At 42.9% G+C, this 18,186-nt stretch overlaps 1 protein-coding gene across 1 annotated transcript in view; it reads left to right on the plus strand.

Annotated features, from left to right (window-relative positions):
• Nucleotides 1-1,301: 1,301 nt before the first annotated feature.
• LOC122930736 (solute carrier family 13 member 5-like) overlaps nucleotides 1,302-18,186 on the plus strand; it is an 85,513-nt gene continuing 68,628 nt past the window's right edge. Inside the window, exon 1 of the mRNA XM_044284311.1 lies at nucleotides 1,302-1,864. Coding sequence (XP_044140246.1) covers nucleotides 1,760-1,864 — 105 coding nt within the window. The 5' untranslated portion in view covers nucleotides 1,302-1,759. The remainder of the gene's footprint in view (nucleotides 1,865-18,186) is intronic.

The raw sequence follows: 18,186 nt of genomic DNA on the forward strand, positions 1-18,186 counted from the left end.
AACACCTAAAGGGTTAACAAAGTTTTTAAAATCAGTTTTGAATACCTTGAGGGGTGTAGTTTCTTAGATGGGGTCACTTTTATGGAGTTTCTACTCTAGGGGTGCATCAGGGGGCTTCAAATGGGACATGGTGTCAAAAAACCAGTCCAGCAAAATCTGGCTTCCAAAAACCAAACGGCACACCTTTCACTCTACGCTCTGCTGTGTGGCCGTACAGTAGTTTACGGCCACATATGGGGTGTTTCTGTAAACGGCAGAGTCAGGGCAATAAAGATACAGTCTTGTTTGGCTGTTAACCCTTGCTTTGTTAGTGGAAAAAATGGGTTAAAATGGAAAATTAGGCAAAAAAATGAAATTCTCAAATTTCATCCCCATTTGCCAATAACTCTTGTGCAACACCTAAAGGGTTAACAAAGTTTGTAAAATCAGTTTTGAATACCTTGAGGGGTGTAGTTTATAGAATGGGGTCATTTTTGGGTGGTTTCTATTATGTAAGCCTCGCAAAGTGACTTCAGAGCTGTAGTGGTCCCTAAAAATTGGGTTTTTGTAAATTTCTGAAAAATTTCAATATTTGCTTCTAAAGTTCTAAACCTTGTAACATCCCCAAAAAATAAAATATCATTCCCAAAATAATTCCAACCTGAAGTAGACATATGGGGAATGTAAAGTCATCACAATTTTTGGGGGTATTACTATGTATTACAGAAGTAGAGAAACTGAAACTTTGAAATTTGCAAATTTTTCCAAATTTTTTGTAAATTAGGTATTTTTTTATGCAAAAAAAATAATTTTTTTGACTTCATTTTACCAGTGTCATGAAGTACAATATGTGACAAAAAAACAATCTCAGAATGGCCTGGATAAGTCAAAGTGTTTTAAAGTTATGAGCACTTAAAGGGACACTGGTCAGATTTAAGGTGAAATAGGGCTGAGTCCTTAAGGGGTTAAACCCAGAAAATTATTTCAGTAAAAAAAAATAATATATTTTTTAAATGAGAGGACATAGCATAACATAGATAATACATACGATGGATCATATTCCCATTTGTACTAGTACCTCTTTAAAGCCACATTTTTCTACTAACATCTTCGTCGCACTTTTTATATGTAAATTTTTTATTTTCAAGGTATTTCAAGGATATATACTATGTCGCACTTTTTTTAATGTCCATATTCCCCAGCAGATGGCGATAGAGAAGAGATCCAAAGAGTTGCAAAATTTTTACTGATGCAACGATGCACGTTGGAGAGCTCCCAGCATAACTTCCACTCAGTTTCTGTGACATGATCAAAGAGTAGGAGTGAAGCTTTAAAGCCCCATCATCATGCATGTATTATCTGTACTGGCTCAGGAATGTCCCCACAGTCGTCTTATGCCATTAGGCAGAATGCTGATCTAAGCACAGGGCATACATCAACATTTATATGTACCCAGCCAATGAAGTCTATGGAACCTAACCTCTCATTTATCTTTTGCAGTTGTGATACAAGCTGTTTGACAGGAGGGCTCCCTCCACCCATCATTTTGTATAGTGAGGTTGGACTGTGACCTTGCCGTGGAAATGCAGCTCAACAGAAGATATTTCAAAACACACCTTGATTACCTCCCACTACCTAACTCTGCACTGTATGAATGTGAAGAGTCCTAAGGCAGTCACATCTTCAGAGCGCTTCAAGGACACTACACCTCTGGGGCTGGTTGGGAGCCAAGAGAGAACTAGGATTCACAAATACTTTACTGCTACATCTGCTTCTCCATATGATGGCACCATGTGTGAAGCATCTTCTGAACTGCAAGCGGTTTTTCATTCTTTTGGTAACTCCCCTGTTGTTGTTACCACTACCCCTTGTTATCCGTACAAAGGTAAGTCATTATTATTATAGCGATATACCATTATAATGCACTTATTAGTGACCGCCTGTATATCTATTTGATATGAGTATATTTGTATCTGAAAGAGGTTTAAGGTTCTGTTCACACCTGCATTGTTCTGCTCCATCACAGGATCAGCTCAACGATGACCATCAATGGTACCTGACAGACCCCTATTGATTATAATGGGTCACGTCAGGTAATGCTGTAATTCACCCAACATTTTCATTGGAATCTGTGCTGAAGGCTCCAATGCAGGCGAGAACACAGCCGAATAACACAACAGGATGTTTTGCTAAGGCTACTTTCACACCCATCATAGGGTCTCAATGCCGGGAAAAAGCGCCTCCGTTTTGTCCCCATTCATTATGAATGGGGACAAAACGTAACTGAACAGAACGGAGTGCTCCAAAATGCATTCCGTTCCGTTTTCATACCGGGGAGCAAACCGCAGCATGCTGTGGTTTTCTTTCCGTCCTGAGATGCGGAGCAAGACGGATCCGTCATGACCTGACCTACAATGCAAGTCAGTGGGGACGGATCCGTTTAACTATGACACTATTTGACAAAATAGAAAACTGACTTTCAATGGAGTTCATGACGGATTCTTCTTGGCTATGTTAAAGATAATACAACCGGATTCGTTCATAACGGATGCAGAAGGTTGTATTATCAGTAACGGAAGTGTTTTTGCTGAGCCCTGGGGCATCCAGCCAAAACGCTAGTGTGAAAGTAGCCCAAGAATGAGGAGAAACATTTATTCTTGACCTGTCAAATTTTATTTTATCATTTATTATCCTTGCCTCAATTTGTATGACAGTGTGATAAGTAATGACCAAGAAAATTAAAAAATATATATTTTTTTTATTGTTATTATCTGCTGTTTTATTAGTATTTAAAAAGAAATATAATGTATTTTATGTATATAGTCTGTAGTATGGTATGGCACCTACAAGATGTCTTGCTCTTTTTTTATCTATCTTTATACCTCCTATGATGTTCACTTGGAATTAAAGGCCCTTTTACACAAGCAGATTATGGGGAACATTTATTGGGAACAAACATTCGCATGAACATACGTTCCTGATAATTGTCCTATGTAAATGTGCCACTGATTACCAGATGCAAATGCTCGTTCATCGGGTGAAAGCATCGTTGATATGGCACCCAAAATCATAGTTTCATAATCATAGTTTCAAAATCATAGTGTAAACAGTGATCTGGTGCCCCGGAACATTCAATCTGTATGGGGCTCAACAATCTCAGTAGTGATCACTTCTCCCCATACAGAGGAGATGATTGGTGTTCAGGCGCCCTGTGCGAGCTAATCTTGTGGCGCCCGCGCCCTTTTTCCCCCCAGTTCACTTAAACATACACAAAGAGGAAAACAATCTTTGTAACAAATAGTTTTTCACACAATCTCGGGCCGGCCTGCTGTAAGAGACCGACTGCAAGCTGTGTCCAGTGGCGGATCCAGAGCCTGGTCTCGCGAGGGGCACTTCCAGATTATTTTCTGTCCGCCGCCACAAAAGAATGGTGCTTATAGAACAGACTACACAGTGTAGCGGTATACTATATATTGTGTGGCACAGTGTATGCTATATGTGTATAAACATATTTCACATGAAAACTTACAGTTACTTGGCTTGGCCCTTGGGGATCTCGGACACCACTTCAACACTTGGCTGGGGGCTCGGCAGAGCGGATGTTGTGTTTTATCCTAATGAGAAAGATTTCATAATAAGGATTTGGAGAAGGGGCAGAGGAATTGCAGAGCAGGGAGAGGCTGTTGCTGCTACTAGGGGAAAAAACACCATGATGTCAGACCTTGAGGATGTTGCCTTTTGAGAAGAAGGCCATCAGGGCCAAAAGCTACAGTGCCCCCATAGTGCTCCTCTCCCCCCTTCCTTCTAGTGCCCCCATAATGTACCAGTATAAAATTCCCCAGTAGATGCCCTCAGTGTCCCCCTTAATTTGCAAGTATAAAATACCCCTTCTTAGTGCCCCCCGTAGATGACCCCATAGTACTCCTCTCCCCCCTTCCCCATAGTACTCACCATAATGTGTCCCAGTATAAAATTCTACTGTACAGAGCCTACATATAAAATAACCCTTCTTTGTGGCCTCAGTAGATGCCCCTATAGTGCCCCCAATAATGTGCCAGTAACAAGAGCAACCCCCCAATAATGTGCCAGTAATACCAGCCCCCCAATTTGCCAGTAATACCAGCCCCTCCAATGTGCCAGTAATAACAGCCCCCCCAATGTGCCAGTAATAACAGCCCCCCAATGTGCCAATAATAACAGCCCCCCATCATGTGCCAGTAATAACAGCCCCTCATCATGTGCCAGTAATAACAGCCCTCCCATCATGTGCCAGTAATAACAGCCCCTCATCATGTGCCAGTAATAACAGCCCTCCCATCATGTGCCAGTAATAACAGCCCCCCATCATGAGCCAGTAATAACAGCCCCCAATGTGCCAGTAATAACAGCCCCCCAATGTGCCAGTACTAACAGCCCCCCAATGTGCCAGTACTAACAGCCCCCCAATGTGCCAGTAATAACAGCTCCCCAATGTGCCAGTAAAAGTATTGCATATATAAAAAAAAAAAAAAAAACACTTATACTTACCTCAGTGTCAGCGATGCGATGCAGGCCTCTTCCGGCCTGTATCCCGCGCTGTACGGTTCAGGCGGCGCGATGACGTCATTGCGCCGCCTGCGCCGGCCTCTGATAGGCTTCAGGCACTAGGCCGGCAGCCTATCAGAGGAAGGGAAAGGGACACGCCTCTCCCTCCCCTGCCTCAGCACAGCCATCTGTATCGCTGTCCTGAGGACAGCGATACAGATGACTATGGAGATGAGCGCTTCCACAATGGAAGCGCTCATCTCCCTGTGGCCTGCCGCACCCTACAGCGCCCCTGGATCCGCCAGTGGCTGTGTCGGCCGCCGGGCGCCCCTGTTGCCATGGCGCCCTGTGCGGCCGCACAGCTCGCACACCCATAAGGCCAGTCCTGAATGCAGCTGCCACCTCTTCTGATGAGTAGGCAAATATCGAGAACGTTCAGTTCTTTCCCAATAATTGTCTGCACATCAACCCACGTAAAGGAACTTTTACTATACACCACTACATTGACTTTCTGATCACTATAAACATCCCGGTATCTGGAGGTACAACAGGATGGGGGCCTCTATTGATGTCAATGGGAATTAATACTCAGTGGGGTTTGGGCTGTCAGAATACCATAAAGTAGATTTCAGGAAAAAAATAACAACTCTAAAATGAGTTGTTGTTATCTGCCCCACCCTAGGATCCGCCAATGGCCTATTTTTATAAGTCCTATAGAAGAGAATGGAGACAGCCAAACATGTGCACACACCTCTCCATTCACAGAGCCGCAACTGTTGCCCCATTCTACTGAAGCAGATCCCAGAGGTGCGATCCAGACCTCTCAGACATTTATGGCGTATCCTGTGAATATGCCACAGTATCACATCTCCTCCCAAAGCTACTGCTCAGATCACATAGTCAGCTGCAATTTTCTTTAAAATTGGGGATCATGCATGAAAAACACCATGATGTCAGACCTTGAGGATGCTGCCTTTTGAGAAGAAGGCCATCAGGGCCAAAAGCTATGAAAAACACCACAATCAAAAACACATTACATGAAGAGAACTCCTATACATCTAAGTGCTGCACTTTTAGCAACCAAAAAGAAAAATGTTTGGAACATCTTAATTAAATACATGTTGCACGTGAATCCAGACTAAGGACTTAAACGTCATGGTGTATGAAGCTGTATTAGGCCATCCATATACTTTTAGGGGACTCTAGTGTTTCAATATACATCCAGTTTCGGCGTACATTGGGCACCATATTATGGAGCTATTCTCACCTAGAAGTCTTGCTTCCAGGGGGAATATCTCTGACATATAGCACTGCACGGAGCACCATGGCACACTGAGCGCTATATATACACTGTACGCAGGGGCGTAACTATCATAGTGGCAGACCATGCGGCTGCTATGGGGCCCAGGGCAAGAGGGGGCCCAGTTGGGATCATCCATTCTTTTACTGGGGGTGAAAACTTGGTCAGGACTCTACCCTTTAAGGCCTCATGCACACGACCATTGTGTTCCGTTCCGCAAAATGGGGTTCCGTTGTTCCGTGATCCATTTCCATTTTTGTTTCCGTGTGTCTTCCTTTATTTTTGGAGGATCACCAGACATGAAGGAGTCAAGTTTGCCATGCAAATGATAGGAAAAAAAACGCGAAGCGTTGCCCGTGAAAAAAATAGGACAGGTCATATATTTTTTTCACGGACTGGAAACACGGATCACCGACGCGGATGACAAACGGTGCATTAGCCGAGTTTTCCACGGACCTATTGAAAGTCAATAGGTCCGCAGAAAATCACGGAAAATGGAACAACGGACACGGGACACAACAACAGTGGTGTGCATGAGGCCTAAGTCTAAGGCCTCCTGCACACGACCGTATGTCTTTTTCAGTGTTTTGCGGTCTGTTTTTCACTGATCCATTGTTCCGTTTTTTTTTTTCTGTTGTGTTTCCGTTTCTGTTCCGTTTTCCCGTATGACATATACAGTATGCAGTAATTACATAGATAAAATTGGGCTGGGCATAACATTTTCAATAGATGGTTCCACAAAAAACTGAAACGGAAGACATACGTATGCATTTCTGTATGTGTTCAGTTTTTTTGCGGACCCATTGACTTGAATGGAGCCATGGAACGTGATTTGCGGGCAAGAATAGGACATGTTCTATCTTTAAACGGAACGGAAAAACGGAAATACGGAAACGGAATGCATACGGAGTACATTCCGTTTTTTTTTTGCGGAACCATTGAAATGAATGGTTCCGTATACGGACCGTATACGGACCGCAAAAAACGGCCAGTAAACGGGGGGGGGGGGGGGGGGACGGTCGTGTGCAGGAGGCCTAAAGGAACAACTGTTAGCAAATGAGGCAGTGGAAAAAATGGCCCAAGGGTCATAGAAAGGGTTTAGGCAGAAAGTTGTCTGACCTTTATGAGGGACCTGGTCTGATCCTTGCTATGGGGCCTTACTTCTCTATGTACGCCACTGACTGTACGTACTGTATATACTGTATAGCATACAGCCGCAGGGGACTTGTTTGTTTGCACATAGTTCTGTCAATGGAATGAGGCCATTATACAGAACTTCACTGAAGGAAGCACAAATAAAAACCAGGAATATAATAATGTAATTTACTGCTATGAAGTAAGACATTAGTTTCATTCCACTCCCATCCGCCTCCTCTGTTACTAAAATATGTTTATTAATCATTTTAATTACACTGCTTAAAAATAACTCCTGCACATGATTTTTAAGAGAATTGCATGCTTGCATGATGTTTTTGGAGAAAGTCCAACAGGGCAGGATCTGATATACACCCATCAGCCATAACAGGTGGTGGCTATATGAAGCCACTATTAAACAGTCAGGGGGGCATTTACTAACCTATTTAAGTCAATTTTGGGGTGTAAATAGGTCACACATTTTGTTGCACTCCTTTTGTGCGGCAAAATATACAACAGTTTCCCCTTCACGCCACTTTTCAGAAGAGGCGAGAAAAGGGGATGTGCCGTGAGTGGGGAGCACACCAATTGTGCTTCTCTGCATAAACTTAGTCCATCCTCCAGGAGCATAGGGGGAATCAAGACTAATAATAGTGCCCCCCTCAATGCGTTAAAATTCATGTGTTGGAAGCAGGAAAAATGCTCAAGCAGAAAGATCTGAGCAACTTTGGCAAGGATCAAATTGTTACGGCTAGATGACTTGGTCAGGGCATGTTCAAAAATGGCCGCTCTTGGGAGATGTTCCCAATATGCAGTGGTTAATACCTACCAAAAGTGGTGCAATGAAGGACAATCGGTGTACCAGCAACAGGCTGCCCAAGGCTTACTCATACAAAGTCTAACCCAATCCCACAGAAGAACTGCTGTACATCAAATTCCTGAAACACTTAAAGGGGTATTCCAATCCCAGGTACTTTATTCCATTACTCCATCTGTAATACCCCAGAGCAGGAAGTATCTGCAAATGGTTTGATATGTAATATATTGTTATGTATTGTCATGTTAGGTACTGTATTGTACCCAGCATAGGCCTGTATGGATGGCACAGCCGGTGTTCACAATCCTGGCCTCACTCCTAACCTTAGGTCTAGACAGGAGTTTGTAAAGAGAGGAATCTGTGCCTTTTGCTCCCTATCCTTAGGCCCAAACAGCTACAGAGACTCCACGGTCTCCGCATGATCTACAGAAGGAGAGAATGAGAAAGACAAAGGAGAGAAATAGAGAACCTAGAGTCTGCATGGAGGAGCATTGGAGTCAGTAAGGTAACCTGCTACCAAAAGCTGATAAGACTTCACTGCCTTGAGGGGAATATTGCTAAGACATCCTTCAAACCTGGAAATGACCAGTCGTATCTCTAAATTCCTGTATCCCTCAGTGGACATTACAGCCACCATTAAAAGAGTATGATTGCCTGCCATGGATTCTGCAGGAAGAGACTTGAGAAAGGGTCGTAAATCACATCCTGGCCTAAATCCATACAGATTGTACTGTGTACAGTTGGAGCTGTGTTTTGCTATTGTTGGATGTACTACAACTCCTATTTTCCACTTCAGTAAAGAGAGATCTTTATTCTGTTAAATTTGGCCTGCACCATACGCCAGCCATTGCACTCTAAACACCATACCTGGCACCCATCCAAACACTAACATCATGGGCACCCCAACCACCATCAAGTGGGAGTTCTAGAACCTGAGTATGAACTGGGACAAGAAAAGATGCACCCTCCTTTGACTGCATTGTCCCAGAGAGCAATGGTATGAGGAAGGACATTGTGATTGTGTGTAACAGCTAGAGCCACTACCACTCCCATCCTCCTCTATGGCTCCTCCTGGGCTCGCTGCACATAATCCAGTGCTGATGCTCATGTGCCCATTGTAGGTGCTGTGAACAGGGGTCATCATTCGCTGTATATAGGGCAGCTCCACCGCCCTATCATAGCCAGCATAAAGTGACCACTAAATATTTCAAATTAAATTCATAAGCTTTTCTTTATGGCAAGCAAAGGTTGTAATTAAGAAATAATTGGTTGAACAGTTTCTATTAAAGGGACACTACCATCAATGTTGTTATCACATATTAACAGACTATATGTGAATATTCTATGTGTTTTTTTTTTTTTATATAGAAAATTTGTGGATGGTTTTCTGGATATTATTTTTTAAGTTATTCCATGTATTTTACTTCCTCTCCCGGCTCTTTAACTTCCTCCTTTGTTTGTACTTTTAGCACAGCAAACATTCTCACTTAAAGAGGTTGTCTCACTTCAGCAAACAGCATTTACTAATGTATTGTTATTATCTATATTGCTTCCTTTGCTGGCTGGATTCATATTTCCATCACATTATACGCTCTTCATTTCCACTTTTACGACCACCCTGTAATCCATCAGCGGTGGCCATGCTTCCACACTATAGGCTAGTGTTTTTTCCAATAGTATGCAAGCACGACCACCGCTGCTGGATTGCAGGGTGGTCGTAACCGTGGAAACGAGCAGAGTATAATGTGATGGAAAAATGAATCCAGCCAGCAAGGAGGCAATATGGACAATCACAATACATTAGTAAGTGCCTTGTATTAACTTTCTCTACATGATAAATGCTATTTGCAGAAGAGAGACAACCTCTTTAACTTTTTCAGTTCACTGCGACCAGGGAGAGAACCCCTGTAGTGACTCCACTAGCATCACACTTTACACGAATCTTCTATGGACATTTTTATTTAGGCCTATAAGAGAATAATAGAATACTGTCATCCCAATTCTATAATGTCCTATTATTCTAGCAGATAGCATCTTCCCTCCCAGCAGCAGCAAATTGACATTAAAGAACCTATCAATATAGGGGGTCCTCTCACTTATACTGACGGCTACACCAGGGCAATATTTTGATAATTTTAATGGTACTTCTGAAAGGAAAAACTGCCCCAAAAAAATGCTAGTATGTAGCGAAAGGAGCAACAACCCTTTCTGGCCCTTTTTACCAACTGTTTGTTCTCCTGAACAATCCCTTAAAAAAATAAAATGGACTAGTTGTATTTTATAGAGAATATCAGCTGAGTGGTCGCTTTGGGTTACACTTTAAACGACCCCATTAACTGCTGGTGATTCATTGCAGACAAGTAAGCAAACAAGATGTTCTGGGTGAATTGAAAAGTGAATGTTATGTTCTGTTCGCTGCTGAATAAACAATGGGCTTTCCTTTGCCAGTTCAAACTTACTACGCACATAGTATGACATCATTCTTCTCTTTTCAGCAAGCCCTCTCTGGCTATGTTCCCGTCACAAAGTTTCATTTAAGTGGCTCTCAATAAAAAAAAAAAAATTAAAAATTCAGAAAGATGTGCTTCTGGGGCAAATGACAAACTATTATGGAGTTGGCATCTCATCATTCAAGGTTTATTAGGTCCTTCCAACAGGTACAGAAAGTGGGATGTTTCGGCCATGTCCTGTCTTTTCTAAGAATGCTTGAGAAAGGGTAGGACAGGTACCTGTTGGAATGACCTAATAAACCATTAATGATGGAGATGCTGAAGTCATTGGAAGTTTTTTGAGATATACTTTGGAGCCTGATGTGGATCCATCAGTGGGACCAGTTTGATGGTGAGGGACTTCGTGCTGTTCTTGTATTGTGAATAAGAAACTATTATGGAGTTCACTGTATGGCTGGTACTTTTATGGTGGGCAATATGTGCCTGGCACTGTTATGGAGGGCGCGTGTGGCCAATAGTATTATTGAAAAACAATAAAGGGAGAACTGTGTTGCTGACACTAATAGGGGGACACTGTTATGGTGGGCATTTTCTGCTTGGCACTTTAATAGAGAGCACTGTGTGGCTGGCATTGTTATGGGGTAATGTGTGGTACTGTTAAGGTGGGCTCTGCTTTGCTTTCACTGTTATGAGAACATTGTGTTGCTGGCACAACTGGGTACACTGTATGAGCTAGAATTATTAGGGACACGCTATGGTAGGCCATTTGTGGTCGGCAGTGTGGAGGAGGGCATTATATTGGGGGTAATCTATGACACTTGAGGGACTGTGTGACCAGCACTATGCAGGTAACTGTGTAGCTGGCACTTTCATGGTAGGAACTAAAGATAGCACTGTTGGACTGGAACTAAGGAAGGGCACAGTGTGACTAGTGCTGTTATAGGACACAGAGACACTAAACTGGGCATTGTGTGACTGGCAGCATTCATTATGGAAGAAACGAAAGGGAAGCAATGCATGGCCGTTACAGAAGGACGCTATGTGGTTGGCATTTTATGGGTCCCTGTAGGGCTGTGTGAGGTTTATTTCAAGCAACTTAAAGTAACAGTTCATAAGTTCAGAAAGACATTGCAGTCATGTCCTTCTGATGCAGAAGAGAAGTTGGCAATGTGTGGCTGGCACTATTATGGAGGGCACTTTGTGGTTGGTATAACTGGGGTGGCAGTGTATGGCTGTCAGTTTAATGGGAAAATGTACTGGTATTATTATGGGACACTGCTGCTGGCACTACTAGGGGGCACTGTGTGGTTGGCACTATTAGAGGCACTGTTATGGTGGGCGTACTACTTGGCAGTATAATGGAGACAACGTGTGTCACTGTTATGGAGGACTCTGTGTTTGGCACTGATATGGCAGTCGACAAAGAGGGAACTGTATGGCTGCACTGTTATAGCACAGTTTTGGGAGGTACTTAATTAGGCACTGTATGTATGGGAGGAAGTGATGGGGCCATTAAGGCTACTTTCACACTAGCGTTTTTGTTGGATACGGCAGGGTTCAGCAAAAACGCTTCCATTACTGATAATACAACCATCTGCATTCATTTGACCGATCCGGTTGTATTATCTTTAACATAGCCAAAACGGATCTGTCATGAACTCCATTGAAAGTCAATGGGGAACGGATCAGTTTTCTATTGTGGCAGATTGTGCCAAACATTCCCAGGACTGAAAGCAAAATACAACATGTTGTGGTTTTCTCTCCGGTATAGGAACGCAACTAAACGGAATGGAATGCATTTTGGAGCACTCCGTTCAGTTCAGTTCAGTTCAGTTTTGTCCCCATTGACAATGAATGGGGACAGAACTGAAGCATTTTTTTCTGGTATTGAGCCCCTATGATGAATCTTAATACGGGAAAACTTTAACGCTAGTGGGAAAATACCCTAAGCTACTTAAAAGAGCACTCCAGGTAAACTGTTACTGTGTTGTGACTTGTGCAGGTCTTAGGGTGTGGTGCATGACTGGTAGCACTGTTCTCTCCTTTGTAGATTATGAAACGCATGGCCGTTTCTGTGTTTTTTTCAATAGTTTGGAGCCCCCACTTGTCTTACATCAGACTTTCCAAGTGTCCCTCTTTTGGAGGGACAGTCCCTCTTTTTGACCCAGGTCCCGCTGTCCCTCTTTGCTCCTTAAATGTCTGTCTTTTTGATCTGAGGTGTAGATTTTAATTATTACATTCACAATATTCACCCAGACAGTGTTTGGTTCCTCTCTGTATATTTGAGCCCGTCTTGTATATTATTTCATTATTTGATGCAATTTGGATTTTAGAAACATCTATATTCAGATTATTTTTTCGCCATTTCATATCACACTGTCAGCAGAGCAGTTCTGGGGAACTCTGATCACGCTTCAGTTCTGTCCCCATTCATTGTCAATGGGGACAAAACTGAACTGAACTGAACAGAACGGAGTGCTCCAAAATGCATTCCATTCCGTTTAGTTGCGTTCCTATACCGGAGAGAAAACAGCTCATCCCAACATACAGACAAAGACTAAAAACGGCCAAACCTGTAGTGACCCCAGTCAAGATATGGACTAGTGAAGCTGTAGAAAAACGACAGAGTTGCTTTGATTCAACAGACTGGAATATATTCAAAGAATCCACCAGTGACCTAAATGAATACACTGACGCTGTGACGTCATTTATTACCTTTTGGGAAGAGTCCTGCATTCCCATCAAAAAGTGCACCAGGTACAACAACGATAAACCCTGGTTTACATCGCATCTTAGAAAGCTGCGCCTCGATAAAGAAAGGGCGTATCGTACAAGCGATAACGTCCTCTACAAAGCTGGCAGATAAAAACTGCAGAAGGCCATCGTTGCCGCAAAAAATGATTATTCAAAAAGAGTTGAAGAAAAATGTTTCACAATGGAGTCTACCACAATATGGAAGTCTCTACATCAAATTACCAACTACAGAAGGAAAGCCCCACAATCAGTAGATAACCTGCTGCTTGCAAATGAGCTGAACACATTCTATTGTAGGTTTGATACAACCAACAACAGCCATCCACTCCTAGTCAATTCACATAATTTGCATATCTGTTCCAACAGGCAATCCGAGCGCTCCAGCCAGTCAACGTCTCCACCCCTGCGGTGCCTCAGCATCTACACAACACAGGATGGCATCCACTATCATTATGCCAATTAGATGTAAACTATCTTTTCAAAAGACAAAATATTAAGAAAGCAGCCGGCCCAGACTCTGTGTCTGCGAAATGTCTGAAATTCTGCACTGATCAGCTATAGCCTTTGTTTTCACAGACATATTTAAATAATCTCTGGGACTCTCAATGGTCCCTGCCTGTTTTAAACGCTCAACCATTGTCCCAGTTCCTAAAAAATCTAAACCTACATGTCTAAATGACAATAGGCCTGTTGCTCTTACAAACTGATAATGGCTTATCTGAAATCCATCACAGATCCCCTGCTGGACTCTCTGCAATTAGCCTACAGGTCTAATAGCAGATGATGCTATAAACATGTGTATGCATTATGTTCTAGAACATCTAGACTCCCCGGGAATCTATGCCCGAATTTTATTTGTGGATATTAGCTCTGCATTTAATACCATAATACCATTGCTGCTACTCAGCAAGCTCTCCCACCTTCGCATATCTGAATCTATCTGCAAAAGGATAACCAATTTCTTAACCGACAGGAGACAGCAGGTTAGACTTGGGAAACACACCTCAATCTCTTTGACAGTCAGTACGGGAGCTCCCCAGTGCTTTCCCCACTGCTCTACTCACTGTACACCAATGACTGCATCTCCACAGATCCATCTGTTAAGGTTCTGAAGTTTGCAGATGACACAACAGTAGTTGGTCTCATACTAAATGGGGATGAGTCTGCATATAGGCATGTAGTGGGACAACTTTCCACCTGGTGCAGCAACAACAACAACTTGGAACTTAATGCTCTGAAGACCATGGAGATGATAATAGACTTTAGGAGATCTCCCCCCGAGCACCTCCCCTAATCATAAATAGATCTACAGTAACCCGAGTAGATTTATTCAAGTTTCTTGGGACCACAATTTCCAAAAATCTAAAATGGAACAACAATACTGCCACTATAATCAAGAAAGCCAACAGAGTATGTACCACCTACGGCAGCTGAAAATGTTTGGCCTACCACAAAAATTAATGGTGCAGTTCTACACCGTGATCATCTAATCCATCATGACATCATCTATGACTGTATGGTTTGGTTCCTGCTCAGTATTAGAAAAGGTGAGACTGAAGTGCATCACCCGAACAGCGGAAAGGATAATTGGCTGTAGCTGACCTTCCCTGCAGGATCTTCACACTAGCAGGCTGTAGAAAGAGAGCGGCTAAGATTGTCCTCAGACCCCTCTCACCCTGCTCACTCCATCTTCCAGCCTATGCCTTCAGGAGTGAGATACCGTTCAGTGGCTACTAAAACTTTCAGGCACAGGAACAGTTTTTTTCCCTCAGGCAGCTTGCCTTGTTTAATGCAGAACCACGCTAAAGCCGCTATTACTTGGAAGCATTACAGCCTAGAACTGAAAACAATCACTTCTCCCAGTTTATTGCCACTAAAACTTAGGCTCCATTCACACGCCCATAGCGTGTTTTGCAGATCCGCAAAACACGGGCACCGGCAATGTGCGTTCCGCATTTTGCAGACTGCACATCGCCGGCACTAATAGAATATGCCTATTCTTGTTCGCAATTGCGGACAAGAATAGGACATGTTCAATTTTTTTCGGGGACGGAATTGCTGGTCCGCAATTCCGTATCCGGGAAGCACGTCGTGCTGCCCCATAGAAATGAATGGGTCTGCAATTCCGTTCTGCAAAATGCGGAACGAAATTTTGGACGTGTGAATGGAGCCTTACTGTCCTTGTCCTGCACTATCCATACTGTCTGTCCTTGTACTGTTTTGTTTGTGTCTGTCAAGCAACTACCAAGTCAAATTCCTTGTAAGTGCAAGCTTATTTGGCCAAATAAATTGATTCTGATTCTGAAGAGAAAACTATTGAAGTGTATAGATATGCAGGAAAAATTGATCTTTCACACAATAAACCATAAGTGTCCCTCCTTGACCATTCAAAAAGTTGGGAGGTATGTTACATTAAAGACTTATATAGTTAGAAACAGGCAGACAAACATGTTGCCCATGTCACAGAATCTAAAGAGATGAGAAAATTATTTGTAGGCATGTTCTGTACAAGGTCATTGTACAAGGAAAGAAAAGATAATCTCTGACAATCACGGCTGTCTCTCGGTCCCAGTGTAGTTTGCCGTGACATGTCTGCCGTGCATGCAGTTGCCTGGGGCAATGTGTTGTTTCAGCATGTGTGTGCACTGCTCCTGTTTCCTGGTCTCTTCCCAGTCTGATGGTTATGGGGTTAAGGTGTGGATCTGGGGTCTCATGGCTCTACTTATCCTGTTGCTGTGATATTGAGGTCAGTTGTATTCCAACCTTGGTTAGTGCTGGAGCCTGGCTACTTCCTGGATATTCCATCTGTCCAGTGTTAGGGGCACGTAGATTGACATACTGTCACGGTGCGGTGTGGGGGGGGAAAAAAAACACACCGAACACCGTTGGGAAGTGGGAATAGAAACTAGGCCAGGACACAGAGGAAATGGGCAATGGGAACCTCAGAATGCAACCCTAAACATCGCCCTGACTCCTAACCGTATGAGCGGACCCAGATGGTAGGAGGGCTCATACACACGAACCTCGGGCCCTACTGCTAAAACAGATATGCCAGGCGAGGTGACAGCTCCTCTTTAAGGTTCTTTAGTAGTCTATATCTGCAAAAAAAAGTTGAGTGAACACCGGGATGAAAAGGACCCGTTATATACAGTATTTACTAATCCTCCAGCATTCTTCCATCACACTTGATGACTTCTGATTTCACTGTTACCAAGCTCCAATTAGGGCCGCCGATCATCTGTAACTAGCTGTCCACCCCTGCACCCCGCTCATAAGTGTCCTGAAAAGAGGAAGAATAAAGCTTTACACTGTTTCAACTTCGGTGAGTGCCACAAGATATTTTGTTTCTTCTCTTCATGTTGCATTCGACCAAGCTCCAATTAGGATTGCTTGGTTCTTTCTTATTTAGCACCAAATATCCCAGCAAACCTATAAACACATATGGCAGTCCTACAATGACGGACTGGTTCCAACTTAAGGCCTTGTTCACACGTCAGTGTTTAGTCAGTGATTTCCATCAGTGATTTGTGAGCCAAAACCAGGTGCAACTCTAAACACAGAACAGGAGCAGATCTTTCCCTTCTACCTCATGTCTGTGGAGGCTCCACTTCTGGTTTTGGCTCACAAATCACTGATGGAAATCACTGACCAAACACTGAAGTGTGAACGAGGCCTAAGTGTGACAAACCACAATATGGTTCCATCACATAAAAAATCAATAGAACAGGTTCCAAGTAATAAAATAGTAAAAAATAAATAAATTCCAATTTATGAATTAACATCTTAGCATAAATGACACCTGCTGATAAAAAGCTCTCATCTGGTAAAATAACTTCACACTAATTATTAAATGATTGAAAAGAAAGGAGTCAGGTAAAAGAGTTAATCTAGTTAATGGGTTACCCAGGTCATGGAACGTGTGTGACCTTCTATATCCGACATAAACCCCACCTGATGTAGTAAATCGCTGATGCTGATCATGCTTTTGAATACAACTGTATGTGAAAGAAAATGTTTACCACATGGTATGTCTCTTTTTCAGAATTAAAGGGATTTTCCATAACTAGAAAACAAGATTCTATTTGGTGTTTTTTTTTTAAACCAAAAAACTGCACCTCTCTTGTCCATGCGCTTCAATAGGACTACTGATACAGTGGATTTGGTATGTCTAGGGTCCCTAATCAAAGGCATTATTTTTATATAGCAAAATACAATCTTTACCTATCTTCTTATGTGGCCCTCAAACAGTATGATGCCCCTTTATGTGGCCCTCACAAATTATGATGGCTCCTTATGTCCCCCAACACAACATGATGCCCCCAATGTTTACCCAACAGAATATGGTTGCTCCTTATGTGCTCCCAAAACAACATGGTTCCCCCTTATGTTCTTTCAATATATTATGGTGCCCCCTTATGAACTCCGAACACAATATGGTGTTCTTTATGTGCTCCCAACACAATATGGTGCCTCTTCATGTGCTTTGACCACAACATACAGCCTGCTTGCATGCCCCCAACACAATTTGGTGGCGCCTTATGTGCCACCAACACAAAATGCTGCCCATTTAGTGTCTATAAAATGAATACACACCTAGTTCATGTTCCCATGATGAACGGAGCAGATCTCTCATTGCAGATCTGCTTTGGTCTGCCTGGTGGGTAAGTTCTAGCATCCAATTCCCAGTAGCCGGGTAACTGGTGGAGCAGATCGTTCTGCTTCTCCATTATATTTAACTGTAACTAAGAATAGATGCTCCAGAATTGTTAGTAGGTGGGGAATGCAAGTAGCTAGGCAGGTCAGGAGTAGTGAAAGGTCCTCTTTAACTCCCTGAATAGTCCTTTAAAAGGGATATTCCCATGTGGGACATTGATGGCATATAACTAGGATATGCCACAAATGTCAGATAGTCCCACCTTTAGGACCCACTTCTATCTCCAAAAAGTGACCCCTGAAGTGAAGGTAGAGTAGCAGCTCATGCATGGCCACTCTCTCTACTATGGGTTTTCTGAAAATAGCAGAGCCTGGTCACTCGGCTATTTTTGGAAGTCTCATATCAGTGAATAGAGAAAAAGCTACACATGGGAGGTGTGTTTTTTATTTTTGAACTTCAGTCCCTAGTTTTGGAGATAGAAGCCGGTCTTAGAGGTGGGACCTGTACCTATCTAACATTTGTGGTATATCCTAGTGATATGCCATCAATGTCCCAGATGGGAATACACTTTTAA

This window comes from Bufo gargarizans, chromosome 3, assembly GCF_014858855.1.
Source record: "Bufo gargarizans isolate SCDJY-AF-19 chromosome 3, ASM1485885v1, whole genome shotgun sequence".
NCBI lineage: Eukaryota > Metazoa > Chordata > Amphibia > Anura > Bufonidae > Bufo > Bufo gargarizans.